Here is a 16,226-nt window from a genome sequence, read left to right as displayed (position 1 = left end):
GAAATTGTCTTAAGAGCATACAGCAAACGAAGAAATATTTCCCCCCAAATCTACTAAATCTCAGTAAGAAAAGTGAGACTCTGTGGCATTTGAGCCACGACCTGCTCCCCTCCACCCAGCTCAACAAGAGGGAAGCTCCACTCCAAGTGGGTGTGGCCAAGACAGGGTCCGTCTCCCCATCTCCCGGACAAGGGCATAAGCATCCCTCTGGGAGGAGCAGACTACCCGCATTTCTCATCCCCTCCAGCTCAGTGCTGCAGAGGCTGAATTCCTGGTAAGCGGAGCTGAGAGACTGGGGGCTCCCTTCCTCTATCCACTGCCCGTTCACAGGATAAAGTTATACTCTGAGCACAGCAGGCAGAGAATACTGGGACTCCACGGCCCTCATCACAGCTCACTCACAGGGCGAAGGTTCTAGGAGAGGCAATCCAAGAACACCAGAGGCTTCCATGCCTGCCCACTGGCCTGTTCACAAAGAGAGAAGTAAGCTATTGTCTCTGCCTCCAGCTCCAGAGCAGTGGCTCAGAGATTTTGCCCAGGGGCAGAGACAGGCCATAAGAACTGAGAGCTCCAAAAATCACCCTCAAAGAAACTGACTTTATTTGGAACAGAATACGGGGAAGTTCAAGCAGAAAGGCACTCATGAAAACAATGGCAATTTTAGTGGTAAGCAAAAGAGGATGGTGGAAGACGTCAGTAAAACGGCAGAGCAGGCAGCTACAAGCCCTCATTCTTCCACAGAAACATCAAAAAACAAGCAGAAACTATCAGAGCTAAGATTGTCAGACCAGGGGAAAACAATCAAAGGTGTAGTGCAACCAAGAAAACGGTGAGTCAAGAAAACGGTAACTTCAAAATAATAGGAAAGCTTTGTGATTTTTTTTAAAGATTTTATTTTTTTCCTTTTTCTCCCCAAAGCCCCCCAGTACATAGTTGTATATTCTTCGTTGTGGGTCCTTCTAGTTGTGGCATGTGGGACGCTGCCTCAGCGTGGTTTGATGAGCAGTGCCATGTCCGTGCCCAGGATTCGAACCAACGAAACACTGGGCTGCCTACAGCGGAGCGTGCGAACTTAACCACTTGGCCACGGGGCCAGCCCCATGTTTTATGACATTTTTATTCATTCTTGCCCCACCTACTCCTCAGCATAGTGGGCAGTCTCGAAGAGGGAAACCCACATTCTCTGAGTAGGACACTGGCCCTGGTTCTGGAGGGAGAAGGGCAGACTTTATTTATAAATTATTGTGTATGTCTATTTTAACCTGTCCGAGCTTGTGAAGGACTGACACAAGGCACTCATCTGTTTCACCTGAGAACCTAGGCCAGAAAAGCAGTGGATGTTGCTCGAAAATACTGCAAGCTAAGTAAACAACCCACAGAAGTTTGTTCAAAAGATTATGGTTAAAACACACATCCCTCTAAAATCAGGAACAAGACAAGGATGTCTACTCTCACCACTTTCATTCAACGTAGTAATGGAAGTCCTAGCCAGAGCAATTAGGAAAGAAAAAGAAATAAAAGGCATCCAAATCAGAAAGGAAGAAGTAAAACTGTCACTACTTGCAGATGACATATTATATATAGGAAACGCTCAAGACTCCACCAAAAAACTGTTAGAACTAACAAATAAATTCAGTAAAGTTGTGGGACACAAAATCAATATACAGAAAGCAGCTGCATTTCTATACACTAATAACAAACTATCAGAAAGAGAAATTAACAATCCTATTTACAATTATATCCAAAAGAATAAAATACCTAGGAATAAACTTAACTAAAGAGGTGAAAGACCTACACATTAAAAACTATAAGATACTGATGAAAGAAACTGAAGACACAAATAAATGGAAAGATACTCTGTGCTCATGGATTGGAAGAATTAAGATTGTTAAAATGTCTGTACTACCCAAAGCAATCTACAGATTCAATGCAATCCCTATCAAAATTCTAAAACATATACCAGACTGCCTAAGGCCCAGGAGCAAAAGCTGAGGAGTTTCTTTGGGAACTTAGCACATTCAAAAGCACTCATACAAGAAATTTAGAATGTTATACACATACTCAGGGTGAGACATATGCTCAGAAAACACCCGAGAAGACCCTCAGCTTTCACCCTGCTGATCCATAGACGCAGTGCAAGCCCGGATAAATGGCAAGGACAGCCTCGGCACTGAGCCAATCTGCCAAGACAGAAAGGTGCTCTTTTGTCTTGTTTCTCTTTGTCGTTTGTTTTTCAGCTTCTGGCATTCAAGGAAATCTGTCAAAACACTAGCTGGAACACAAGCTAAGGCACAGAGACTTCAGCAACCATACACAACATGAAAAAGTCTTTGGAAAAAAAAACAGTTCAGGAAAGTCAGTAAACAAATGGACTATTACAACCTTCAACAATCAAAAAAATGGTAAACCCTGGGCAAAGGAAGAATTTGATTTCCAGGGGCCGGCCCTGTGGCTGAGTGGTTAAGTTAACATGCTCTGCTTCAGCAGCCTGGGGTTTTGCCAGTTCAGATCCTGGGCGCAGACATGCCACCACTCATCAGGCCATGCTGAGGTGGCATCCCACACAGCACAACCAGAGGCACTCAGAACCAGAATATACAACTGGGTACTAGGGGGCTTTGGGGAGAAGAAGGAGGAAAAACAAAAAAAGACTGGCAACAGTTGTTAGCTCAGGTGCAAATCTTAAAAAAAAAAAAAAAAAAAGAATTTGATTTCCAGAGTTACCACATTATAATATTCAAATATTCAGTTTTCTCCAAAAAAAAAAAAATCACAAGGCATACAAAGACACAAGAAAGTATGGACAATTCAAAGGAACACAATAAATTAACAGAAATCATCCCTGAGGAAGTCCAGACATCAGACTTACCAGACAAAAACTTTAAAACAACTATCTTATCAACAAATGGAACTGGGAAAGCTGGATATTCACACGTGAAAGAATGAAGTTGGACCTTTACCTATACCACGTACAAAAATTAACTCAAAATGGATTAAAAATGAAAACGTAAGACCTAAAATTATAAAGCTCCTAGAAGAAAACAAGGAAAAAGCTCCATGACATTCGATTTAGCAATGATTTCTTGGATATGACACCAAAAGCACAGGTAACTAAAGTAAAAATAGACAAATGGGACTACATCAAACTTAAAAACTTCTGTGCAAAGAGAACAATCAATAGAGTGAAATGGCAGCCTATAGAATGGGAGAAAATATTTGTAAATCCTATCCGATAAGGAGTTAATATCCAGAATATATAAAGAACACCAACAACTCATAACAACAACAAGATAACCTGATTAAAAAATGAGCAAAGGGGGCCAGCCCCAGTGGCCTAGTGGTTAAGTTTGATGCACTCCACTTCAGTGGCCCAGGTTCAGTTCCCAGGTGTGGACCTACACCACACATGTTAGTGGCCATGCTGTGGTAGCAGCTCACATACAAAAACAGGAAAATTGGCAACAGATGTTGGCTCAGGCAAATCCTCCTCAGCAAGAAAAGGGAACAAAGTACCTGAATAGACATTTCTCCAAAGAAAACATAGGAATGGCCAATAAGCACATGAAAAGATGCTCAATATCATTAGTTATTAGGGAAATGCAAATCAAAACCACAATGAGATAGCATCTTGTTCCCATTAGTATTGCTCTATCAAAAACCAAAAAGACAAAAAGTAACAAGTGCTGACAAGGAAGCAGAAAAACTGGAACCCTTGTGCACTGCTGGTGGGAATGTAAAATGGTGCAGCTGCGATGGGAAAGAGTATGGCAGTTCCTCAAAAAATTAAACATGGAATTACCATATGATCCAGCAATTCCTTTCTGGGTATATACCCAAAAGAATTGAAAGCAGAGACTCAGATACTTGTACACCAATGTTCATAGCAGCATTATACACAATAGCCAAAAGGTGGAAGTAACCCAAGTGTCCATCAACAGATGAAAGGATAAACAAATTGTGGTAAATACATACAATGGACTATTATTCAGCGATAAAAAGGAATGAAATTCTGACACATGGTACAACACGGATGAACCCTGAAGACATTATGCCAAGTGAAATAAGCCAGACACAAAAGGACAAACACCTACAATGATTCCATTTATATAAGGAACCTAAAGTAGTCACATTCATAGAGACAGGAAGTAGAATAATGGCTGCCAAAGACTGGAGGGAGATGGAATTGGGGAGTTATTTAACGGGCATGGAGTTTCAGTTTCGGAAAATGAAAAGGTCGGGAGATGGATGGTGGTGATGGTCGCACGCCAATGTGAATATACTTAACGCCACTGAACTGTACTTAAACATGGCTGAAATGATAAATTAGGTTATGTATACTTTGCCACAAAAAAACCCAAACCACACTAAGATACCACTTCACATCTAGGAGGATGGCTATTAAACAACACAAAAACCCCGGAAAATAACAAGTGTGGAGAAACTGGAACCATTCTACACTGCTAGTGGGCATGCAAAATGGTGCAGCCCTGTGGAAAACTTCGGCAGTTCCTCAAAAAGCTAAACATGGAACGACCATATGATTCAGCAATTCCACTCCTAGCTATATACACAAAAGAAGTGAAAATGTATTCAAACAAATACTTGTACATGACTGTTCATATCAGTATTATTCAAATAGCCAAAAGGCGACAATTCAAATGTCCATCAATGGATGATGATCTAACAAAATAGATCCACAAAACAGAATATCATTCAGGTCTAGAAAGGAATGAAATATTGATACACGCTACAACGTTATGTTAAGTGAAAGAAGCCAGACAGAAAAGATCACATATTGCATGAATGCACTTACATGAAATATCTAGAACAAGCAAATTCATAGAGACAGAAAATAGATTAGAAATCCCGGGAGAGAGGGAAGAAGAAGGGGGAGTCACTGCTTAATCGTTAAAGAATTTTTCTGGGGTGATGAAAAACTTTGGAAACAGATAATGGTGATGGTTGCACAACATTGTGAATGAAATTAATGCCACTGAATTGTAAAAATTGCAAATTTTAAGTTATATATATTTCACCACAATTTTGAAAAAAATACTGTAAAATAAACCCACTGAACTGTACCCTTTAAATGGATCAACTATATGTGAATATCTCAATAAAGTGGTTTTCATAAAAGATAACTTCTGTTAAAAATATGATTATCCTGTAACTCTCCTGGTCAGAAATCAGAACTTAGGGTTACAAACAGAAGCTGACCACCGATCACTGAAGTGTCATGAGGCATCTACTGTCAAAAAAAAAATCATTTTAAGCCCCATGTAGATACTCAATCTTCAGATCCAGAGATGTTTACATTTCTGGATTAAAATCAGTGTACTTAGGGAAATTAAGGCAAGTTTGAAATTGAAACAAAATAAAATAAAAATGGCAAATTTTGTTACATATTTTACCATAATAAAAATAATTCCCAAAAAAGGGGCAAGTACACCAGAGCACAGGTACCACATTCAAAGCCTAGACAAGAAACACTGCATGGTTTATTGAGGTTTATTGATCACACAAGTGATCAAGCTGCTAGAGTCAAGCATTCAGTTTGGGGGATTACTAAATAGCTACTAAGTCTACACTGGAGGGCTCTGAATAAAAATACTGAACTAGATGGAACTGGGAATAGAAAGCTGTTTTAGGCTCACTGCATGCTTAAGAATTAAATGAATGGAGATGTGTAAGTAAGTCAGAGAAAGCAAATGAAAACGCAAGAAATACTAACACAAGAATCCAGTGATTTCCTTACTTTTACTGTTGCTGTACTAGGATTATTGCTCATCTGTGAATACTTAATATAACTTTTCAAATAACTGAAGGCTCTACGGGGGCAATTCTTATTTTTATCTCTTTCCATTTTTAACCCAACAAACACCAAGTGAATACAGGCTGGGTATTATAACAATGAACAAATCTTGCCATTGACCTTAATCATCATTTTGGGGCCCATAAAACCCAAAACCCCATGAATAATTTAGACAAATACTAGTCGGGCTTTCTTTTTGTAATCTTTTTTAAAGAAGTGGGTATTCACTTTTCAAAGGATTTTTTTTTTTTAGCCGATAATCAGGCTAGACTTTACTCACCGATTTCCTCTGATTCTTGCCCAGAGGCTCTCAGTTTGCATTCCTTTGGATAGTGTTTTTGAATTATCTCCCACAGTTCCATGTTGATCAGAGAATTTCTTCGGGTATGGTACCGGGTCCAGGAAGAGACCCGGCGGCGACAGAAGGGACAGCATAAACTTGCCTTTTCGACAGTTGATTGGAAGCATGGATTACAGAGCGTGTGGTTACAAGGGAGTGTTACGGGCTCAATCAGGATTTCCACACAGATCGGGCACTGGCATTCCGATAAGGAAGGGATGGCGTCTTTGGGTCCAGCCATTTTAATATGCTAATAAGGCAGATCCAACATCAACACCCGAAAAGAGAAACAATCCTATTTCCGGACCATCTACAGAGAAAGCGAATTAACAGTTCGTGCTTAAATATTATGCCCAGCAGCATGCCAGAATTCGCAGATTGGGCGCATCAAACAGGACTTGAGGCAAAAGGCGCTCTGCGGGCCAGGTAAACAGTACTCCCTGGAAGGCGGTCTATCAGTCCAGGTTCAAGACAAAGTCGGATAAGAAAATAAACGAACGTTTCTGCCGGGAGACCTTAGCTGCTCCGAGGTATTTACATAACCATTGCGGCAGAGCGGACGGGGGGCTCCAGCGCTCGGTCGTGGCGGGAGCTACGCGCCAAGCTCCCCTCCTCCCTCTTACCAGGTAAGGATGCTCCCTTACCTCAGGGCAGCCAAGCCCGAGGCCGCCGCTCCGGGAAGAACGCTGCTTCCGCCCGGACCCCGGGCTCCGCGGGAGCAGGACTTCCGTTTTACCGTTGCAGTGCGGAAAGTGCGGGGGGCCACGAGTTCCAGCTTTCCGGCGCCTCGCTCGGTCTGCGGGCGCTCTGCGCCCCCTACGCCCTTCGGTCAGCCGAAAAGCTTAGGCGCAGCGGTGGTGCCGCAGCGACCCGACAACTTCTATTGACGTCACAACTGCCCGCCAAAACAGCCCCTCCCAGCCATAGAACCGCCAGAAGTGCGGTGGGTGGGACTTCCGGCGGCTGTGCGCACCGCCCCCGGCCCCCGGGAGGGCTCTGTCCCCGTGTCGCAGCCCCGCCTGCTTTCCGTTTGGGTGGCGTCGGACTTTCCCCTGCGCCTGCTGTTCGAGGAGGCTGTGGAAACGTCGGAATGTCGCGAGAATGGTTACTGGCGAGAAATGGGAAACCTGAAAACAAATTAAAAAGCCCGAACAGTGATTTTTGAAATTCTTACCTCAGTACTCGTCACACCACCTTTCTGTTTCTGTTAATGTGTAACTAAGCCCTTTAGGTCGCTTTCCAAAGTTCTTAGAAGAGCATCTCTGAGGTTGATCTCCCAGAAGGGTTGTGGTCGCAGAGTCCGCAAACTTGCAGTAATTTAACGGGCACTTAGGCTTCCTTCTATAGCCCGGACCCTTCCTAAGTCTCCGGCCCGGAGATAGATTATATTAGGTTGCCTCCCCTCCTAAGGAGTTGGGAAACAAGCTGCAGGGCTGCGTCGAACCTGGAGCTCAGCCGTCATGTGCCTCATTTATAATGTACTACTTTACTATTAAATTGCAATCTAGACAATGAAGATTACAAAGGAGGTCCAAAAAAAATAGTTTAACGTTTTATGCATTTTGAAATGTTTTTACACTTTGATATTAAGTTCTTGTACTGACAACTCATCCTAGTGAATTGAGTTCTATGAAAAAAGTACTTTCTGGATAGAAAAATGACAAAGATTAGACACTGTGATTCTTAGTGCTTAAGAACCAGCTCTCAGAGAGACGGAAAGTAAAATGGTGGTTGCCAGGGGCTGGGAGAGTTATGTTTTAATGGGTATAGAGTTTCAGTTTTATAAATTCTGGACATGGTGGTGATGGTTGCACAACATTGTGAATGTATTTAATACTACTGAACTGTACACTTGAAAATGGTCAGGATGGCATATTTTATATTATGTGTATTTTATCACAATAATAAAAAAAGAACTTGGCCTGAGTTTTTTGAGGAAATTAACTTTGGCAGAAGAGAAAAGAAAATCACTGTGCATGAGAATAGCGTTTAAGGTCTTTTGGGTTTGCTGAGGGCTTTCAGGTTGAGGAGATGAGTGGTTTCCAGATAGAGCCTAACCAAAGAGGTGTGGGTCCTTGGTAGAGAGCTTTGTTTTGTTTAAGGTGGGTTCAGTAACCTTTGGTTGTCATCCAGTTGTCCGCAGCATCCATCCCTTAACCTGGATTTCCAGGCTCTGTAATATGGTCCCAACCTGCTTTTCTCACAGAATCTCCCATTATTCTTTTAAATATTCAACTGTGGTCTGTTTGCTGTCATTTTGTGCTTTCAGGCCATTGCTTTCTCAATTCATCCTAAATGAGTTGTTTTGTGGCTTTGTCTCCTTCAAGGATGAATTCAACGCACTTCTCCCAGAAGTATTTCTCTATCACACAGTGATACCCCTCTTCTGAACTCACTCAAGAATAAATGGCCTAGTGATAGTGGTTTTTATTGTAATCTTATTTAACTCTTGCATTTTGATTTCCATTTTCAGGTACTTGTGTCATGTGTAATAGATTTTATATGCTTCCTCAGATTTCCTTGGCCTCATTTACTTTCTAGACCAACAGTCCCTGGGTCTGCTTGGAGCTAACCAGTTGCATTCCTGGAATCTCTGGCTCCTCCTGCCATGTCTTGGTTCCTGTGAAACACTGCACAGAACAATGCCGGCTCTGACTTCCCAGTGGCTCCTGGGAGGGCTTAGATGATGCATCCTGGAAGTATGGGTGGTCACTCCCCATGGAGCAAACTTTGGCCAATTGAAAACAATAGACTGAGTGGACCTGACATAGAAATTTTTCCTTCTTCCTTACAAGGCATGGTTTCTCCAAACAGTGTGTCTGGAGAAGTACCAGACTGAGTGGGTGTTTCTGCCAAGAAACCTGCTGTGTCTCTCAAGGTTCATTTTCAAGGAGGGGCCAGCAAGGTAACACATCACCTTGTGTTACTTATACTTCTCTACCTTCTGTCCTTCCAGAGTGTTACTTATTCTGGCTGTCTTGAATTTGTACCTCCCAAATAAAGCCATCAACACTTAACCTTTACCAGGAGTACAGGGTCCACATTTTTAAATGTTTCTGTTATTCACAGCACCTGGCACGTGGCATTTAGTGTTCAATAAATATTATAAAATATATGGTCAAAGTGTGTGAATTCCCTTTCTAGTATAAATAACTGTGGTACTCTACTAGAGAGAAAAAGTACATCAACACACAATATATATTAGGTGTTCCATGGTTGTTTTTTTTTTTTTTTTTGTCTTTTAATAGGTAGAACATTCACATGGTTCAAAATTCAAAATGTACAAGACAGATTAACAGTGAAAAGACTGCCTCCTATCTTTGACCCCTAGCCTCTTAGTTTCCTTGCCTAAGACAACCAATGTTATCACTTCCTTATGTATCCCTCCAGAAGAAGTTTATGAAGTTTACGGTTATAATAGCTTATATATGTGTATGTGTGTCTGTGTATATATATATATATATATATATATATATATATATATATATACACACATGCATATTTGGTTTTGCCCTTTTTTCCACTTAATATGTATTGGAAATAAGTATTTTAAAACAACGCATCTTGGTGATAACTCCATATACAGTAACACAAAGAGCTTCTTCATTCTCTTATATGGCTACATGGAAAATATCCATTGTATCCATGTATCATAATTTCTTTAACACTCCTCTCACTTTTGTTACAAAAATAAGACTGTAACAAAATTGTACTTAGATATTTTTTTTCCCATTTGCAAGATAAATTACTAGAACTGGAATCGCTAGGTCATAGAGTAACAAGTTAGTTTTTGACTGATGGTATCAATTCTTTTAGAGATGACTTTTGCTCTGCAGGGGCCTTCACTGCTTTTCCCTTCTCAGTGACCTGAACAGCCCTCAGCAAGGCATCCTGCAGAGCCTGGTTATTTACCATGTTAGTGATCATGAAATTGACATCCCTGATGTACATCTGCCTCACTTTAGAAGTGTAGTGTTCTGCCTTGTTACCATGTGCAATAAAGAAGGTACACAGTGCTGTGATATCTTCTTCCTGCAGCCCAGACTCCTCCAGGACAGACTCCCAGACGATTCTAATGCGCTTGTTCTTAACTTTTCGTCTAAGGACAGAGGCTAAGGTGGGAAGACCTCTCACCAGATCTGGCAGCTTCTCAAGCACGCGAGTGTGCAAACAGATGAGTACTTCAATGACATAGCTGTATAAAATATTCAATTCCATTGAAGTGAACCTACAAAAATGGAGAGAGCTTCTTAAGCAGTTGAAGTCTTTATGTACAAATATAAAATAAATTCTATTAGGATAACTCAGAGAAATGCAAACCCACTAGGAGAACCAGCTGCTGTATTTTAGAAAATACTTTAGAAATAGGACCTGCTACCTGGACACCTTAGTTCTCTGGCCACCCATACTATAAGTTTCTCAATGGCAGAGGAGTTATATTATTCATCTCTGTGTTAGTAAGACTTGGCAAGCAAGAGACTCTGTGATGAGATGAGTAGCATAGTGTCTGGCATATAAACAGGTGCTCAAATTAATCTTTTTTGAATGAATGAAGCTAAGAAAATGTGATTTCTTCACAATCCATTGTTGGAACCATATTAAGAAATTCAATTTTAGAATGACCACTGCAAGCTCTCACAAAGCCACAAAACTCCACTGATTTCTCATTGGATACTCACCTGAGTGCCAGAACTGCTGTCCACAGCTCATCTTGGGCTGCCTGGCTTGCCAATGTTTTGCTATGATGTTCAAATTTCTGTGTCAGATTATCCTTGGTGAAGTCCAGTTCTTTGAACTGTGCTTCTAAAGCTTGGAGTTTGTGGTCTACTCTATAGGATAAAAAAATCAAGGGTTAGTTTAGATCAGGGGACAAAGCTAAAGTTTTTGCCTTAAGATAAGACTAATACATTGCTTACAACTACTACCAAATTTGGATTGCTATTCAAATTTAAGTTATAGGGGCTGGCCCCGTGGCCGAGCGGTTGAGTTCGCGCGCTCCGCTGCAGGCGGCCCAGTGTTTCGTTGGTTCGAATCCTGGGTGCGGACATGGCACTGCTCATCAAACCACGCTGAGGCGGCGACCCACATGCCACAACTAGAAGGACCCACAACGAAGAATATACAACTATGTACCAGGGGGCTTTGGGGAGAAAAAGGAAAAAATAAAATCTAAAAACAAAAAAACAAATTTAAGTTATGAACAGATGTTCCCATTTGCCATTCTCTCTAGCCATCATCCTAGTTCTTGCATTCTTTATATTGCCAACTTTTGAATTCTCTAATTACTTGAATTATCTGCCATGTCTTGTCTTTGTATTGTACTTTATACTTTAAAAAGTGTTTTCTACTAGCATTACTTTGATTCTTGCAACAACAATAAGAAGTGAAGCAGTCATTTTTACTATTTCACAGATAAAGAAATTGAGTCTCAACAAGATTGAGATCTAATGTCATACAGCTAGCTAGTGCTGGGACCAGTATTTGATAACTTGGCTTTCTCTACCCTATTCTGGCTGTCCAAATTCTATCATTCCTTCAAGGATAAGCTCAAATTCCACTGCCTGCTTAAATGCTCCAGCCTGCCTACCTAGAAATCTCCTACTCACCCACTTCATTTTCACAGGGTCTGTCTCTACCACCTGTCACTCCTCACCTCCTGGTTTATTTTTAGAGTTAGCTTTTCATGAATAAATTGTAAGTTTTTGGAGGGAGGGGATCAGATACTATTTCTTAGACATCTTTATACCTGTCCCCTAATACCTAGCAGAGGCCTTACACAGAAGTAATAAAATGTGGGCCGTATGATTGACATCTATGATATGAATGAAATGCTGAGCTGTGTAACCCAACATGGGGATTTGAGTAGCTCCACACAGCCCTAATCATCAGAGGGCGCTGTGGCACTGGAATTATGTCTAACAAACCACAAAGAACTGGAACAACACCACAACTCACTTGCCTGAAGCCACCCACATTGTCTTTCATAAAGGTACACAAACACACATACCACTTCCCTCAGGTTCTATGTCCCCAGCGACTTGAACACTGTTGTGTTTGCCCAGGTTCTATCTTTGACCATCTTCTCTTCTTGGTCCTCACTTTCTCCCAAGGCTAATTCAGCTTCAGGTACCACCTCTTTCCCAAGCTCTAGACCTATATGTGGACTATGTTTTGTACATCCCCACCTGGATGAGAAGTCAAACTCAACTGTCCTCACTGAACCTACTATCCCCCCGACTCCCTCTCCAGACATTACTACAGCGGAATTTTCTCACCGCTTTGGATTCTATTTACACATGGATAAGGCTCAATATGAAATGTGTGTTTCGGAGGAGCAAAAGCCTACATGACCTAATATGTTGGCAATCTCTGTCTACACATCAAAACTATGTTATCTGGCATACTGTTTGTATTAACTTTTAGATCTTTAAGACTATATTGCCTATAGGTCATCTCTAGCTTGTCAATCAGTATAAAAGTTTACAACTGTGGCAGTTCTTTGGCATCTTCTCTCCAAAAGGTATTCCCAGACCATTCCAAATAAATCCTAACCAACATGTCTGCAAATCTGAGTCTGTCTTCTACTACAATTCCCAAGCTCATTTAACGACATCACCATAACGATATCAATTGCTTGAACTAGAAATCTCAGAATAATTCTCACGTTGTTTCTTTTCTTCCTCCCCATTAATGTCTCTAATCTATCCCCTCCTCTCCCTCTCCACTAAACCAATTAATCACCATCTTTCTCCTGGACCTAGGATTACAGTAGCCTAACTGGATCCCTGCTTTAAATTTCTGCCACTTCCAATCCATCCTTCAGAAATATGCTTCTAAAACACAGTTCTGATCAAGCAGCTCAACTGCTTTTCTACCTTTTATGCCACCCTGACTTGCTCAGTGATGTCATTAGAGCCAAGTTGGATCTCCTCAAGGAAACATAAAGCTCTTTACCCTTTGCACCCATCTTCTGCCATTCCTCTCACATCCTACTCACCAATTATGTGAGACATCTAGCTGCTGACTGAGTATAGTATGCCATTCCAAGCTTCTGTGGCTTATATGTACTGTTTCCTCAGCCTAGAATTCTTTCTCATATTTTTCTTTCTCATAAACTGCTACTCTCACTTTAACATCCAGCTTACATGTCTCTCTATGAAGGGTTCCTTTTCCTGGTATCAAAGGCAAAATTAATTGACCCTCTCTTCATGTTCTCATAGCCCTTTAGGAACATCACAATTATAAGGTCAATCACATTAAATTGTCAGAATTTTTGAAAACTTCTGTTATCCCTACAGGCCGTGGACTCCTTGAGGGCAGAAACCACATTTTACTTATTTTTGTATACCTACCATATAGCCCATGCATTATTGGAATGGAATTATAGCACCTGGGAGTAGATTTTTCTTTATTATTAATTTACGTATTTTTTAAACCTGGAAGACTTAAGCCGCTTTAACAGAGACAGAATTCTAACTAGCATATTTGTAGTTCTTTGCCTATTTTTATTCTTCATTCTTCTCTTACCCATCTTCCCAGAAAAACAGACCTATTCTTGCTCCCTCCCTGTAGCCCTTAGCAACCTTTTCATTGCCTCCTTTAAGGATATCAGGGTTGTGGTTTCATTGTTCATCTTCTTAAGGCAAAAGGAAGGGAAACAAAACAAGCAAAACAAAAAGCCCAATAGAGGTTTGAATCCAGAGTTTTCTGCTGTCTTCCACTCAGCAACAGGCAGCAGCAGCATGAGTATTCGATCTAAATTTTGCCTGAAAGGTCACTCAGTACAAGGAGCTTTTAATAGCTTGTACATCCAAATATAGTTTCAAAGAACTGATCGTGTGAACACAGGTGTCCTGGAATGCACTGTAATATTTGCCTTTGAAAAATGAGCCATAGTACATCAACATAGCACAACAACAAGGTGTCATTGTGGCTTTATGTATATTCTGCTACATGTATATACAGATATACAAATGTATACATATACTTGGATTAAATTTAAAGGAAATATTAGTCTCAAATTTTAACAGCTTAATTATTCAATTATAATCTAAATTAGGTTTAGAGAGAGCTCCAGACTTTTACGACGTATTATATCAATGCTAAAAATCTAACCATCCTTAGAAGCTAATAAATATTTATTGAGAGCTTCTAGTATCAGCTATGGTATTGGAAATAAGAGCAGATGTAAAACGGGATTCCTGAATTCAAGGAGTTTAAACTCTAACTGGGGAGATAGGACATATAGTTAAAAAGAAAACATATACAAAACATTGTGTGCTAAATAGGTGCTACATGACCATAAAATTCATAGAAGATGAGAGAATAGGTTGCTGAAGCCTTGAATAACTGAGAAACACTCACACTGAAGGTAGGATTTGGGCTTGGCCTTAAAGGAAATGTAAGTCTTTGGTTATTAGAGAAAAGAGAGAAGGGTTTACAAACTGGAGAAACAGTGTGAGCAAAATCGCAGAGGTGGCAAGGTACATGATGTGGTCAGGGAACAATGAATGAGTATGTCTTAAGCAAAAGATTCATGTGAGAAAAAGAAAAACAACATTTAAACTGATAAGAGCCAGGTCGTGGATTTATTCATTTATGGAATAATTTATTCACTTATTCAATATTTACTGAACATGATAATATCAACTGAATGGATAAAACCTATGGATGAATGATCGGCACTATTCCAGGTAGTGAGAATACAATGATGAGTAAGGCAGAACTCTGCCCTAAGGAGCATACTAGTAGGGAGACAGAAAACATGGATCACAAAAGAGTGGCTCATTCTACATAGCCTGGTAACGAGTTTGAACATATGTGAGCTGTTGGTTCCGTAAAATTAATCTAGTAGTGGTGTTTAGGATGGATCCAAGTGGGAATAAAACCAGAGGCAGAGAAGCCCCTCAGGAGACTGCTATCACAGTCAGATGGGAGGTGATGAGGGCCCAGGTTACAATGGTGGTCCTAGCAGTGGAAAAGCAAAGGGACAGCTCTGAGAGACGTTATAACTCCCCCAAGGACTCCTGGGGGCTGGAGTCAGGAAGTCTCACATGAATCTTCAGAAAAGTTCGAATGTCCTGAGGGAATCAAGTCCTTCCTTGCCCCAGAGGGTAAACCTTGCTAGGGTCTTTGTGTCCTACCAAGTAGCCATCCTCTCCGACCTCCACCTCCACCCTTCATATCCCACCCCCACCCTCACCTAGCTACTTTTATCTCATTAACAGAATCCAAATTTTGTTGGAGTATTGGGCAGCCATGTGCTTCAGGGGAGGCTGGGCCCCTCCCCAGTCACAGGAGGGTGAACTTGATTAGACTAAGCCAATTATAGTAATTTCATTATTGTTGCCATATCCTTGGTTTAGGAATGGGCGGGTGGCAGAATTCTAGCCTATGAAATGTGAGAGGAGGTCTACTGTGGGGCTTCTGAGAAAAGTTTTTTTAAAATTGTGATAAAGTATACATAACATAAAATTTACCATTTTGGTGGGGGTGGGTTAAATGGGTGAAGGTAGTACATACCCATTTTGTACCAAAAGGTATCAACTTCCAGTTATAAAATAAGTCCTGGGGATGTAATGAACATCATGGAGACTAAAGTTAATAATATTTTATTGTATATTTGGAAGTTGCTAAGAGAGTAGAACTTAAAAGTTCTCATCAAAAGAAAAAAATTGTAATTATGTGTGGTGATGGATGTTAACTAGACTTACTGTGGTGACTATTTCTCAACATATACTTATATTGAATCACTATTTTGTACGCTTGAAACTAATATAATGTTATACATCAATTACATCTCAATTTTAAAAATTTACCACTTTTGACCATTTTTAAGTGTACATTTCTGTGACATTAAGTACACTTACACTGTTGTCCAACCATCACCACCATCCATCTCTGGAACTTTTTCATCTTCCCCCACTGAAACTCTGTACGCGTTAAACCCCAACTCCATATTCTCTCCTCTCCTCAGCCCTTGAAATCACCCTTCTACTTTTAGTCTCTGTAAATTTGACTACTCTAGATCCTTATATAAGAGAAATTGTACAATATTTGTCTGTTTGTGCCTGG

The 16,226-nt window shown here is 40.7% G+C and overlaps 2 protein-coding genes across 2 annotated transcripts in view; both read right to left on the bottom strand.

Moving 5' to 3' along the window:
- RNF168 (ring finger protein 168) overlaps positions 1 to 7,053 on the bottom strand; it is a 31,185-nt gene extending 24,132 nt beyond the window's left edge. Inside the window, exon 1 of the mRNA XM_070243525.1 lies at positions 6,093 to 7,053. Within this exon, the coding sequence (XP_070099626.1) occupies positions 6,093 to 6,393 (301 nt within the window). The 5' untranslated portion in view covers positions 6,394 to 7,053. The remainder of the gene's footprint in view (positions 1 to 6,092) is intronic.
- A 2,318-nt stretch (positions 7,054 to 9,371) lies between these two features.
- Positions 9,372 to 13,990, bottom strand: SMCO1 (single-pass membrane protein with coiled-coil domains 1). The gene is made up of 3 exons (XM_001501186.5): positions 13,736 to 13,990; positions 10,832 to 10,981; positions 9,372 to 10,380 (listed from the first exon to the last, which is right to left on the bottom strand). The coding sequence occupies exons 1-3, from the start codon at positions 13,894 to 13,896 to the stop codon at positions 9,936 to 9,938; spliced, it is 756 nt and encodes a 251-aa protein (XP_001501236.2). The 5' UTR covers positions 13,897 to 13,990; the 3' UTR covers positions 9,372 to 9,935.
- Positions 13,991 to 16,226: the final 2,236 nt, after the last annotated feature.

This window comes from Equus caballus, chromosome 19 (genome assembly GCF_041296265.1).
Source record: "Equus caballus isolate H_3958 breed thoroughbred chromosome 19, TB-T2T, whole genome shotgun sequence".
In the NCBI taxonomy this organism is placed as follows: domain Eukaryota; kingdom Metazoa; phylum Chordata; class Mammalia; order Perissodactyla; family Equidae; genus Equus; species Equus caballus.
The sequence above is the reverse complement of the archived record's forward strand: the minus strand, read 5'-3'. Positions and strand labels throughout refer to the sequence as shown.

Excerpts from the sequence above, each read along its gene's own strand:
- SMCO1 (XM_001501186.5), bottom strand. The coding sequence starts at position 13,896 with ATGCTGCTGCTGCCTGTTGCTGAGTGGAAGACAGCAGAAAACTCTGGA. Across the intron at positions 10,982-13,735 it reads TTAAAGGAGGCAATGAAAAG|AGTAGACCACAAACTCCAAG; the intron begins GTTGCTAAGGGC and ends TTTATCCTATAG. Across the intron at positions 10,381-10,831 it reads ACAGCAGTTCTGGCACTCAG|GTTCACTTCAATGGAATTGA; the intron begins GTGAGTATCCAA and ends CCATTTTTGTAG.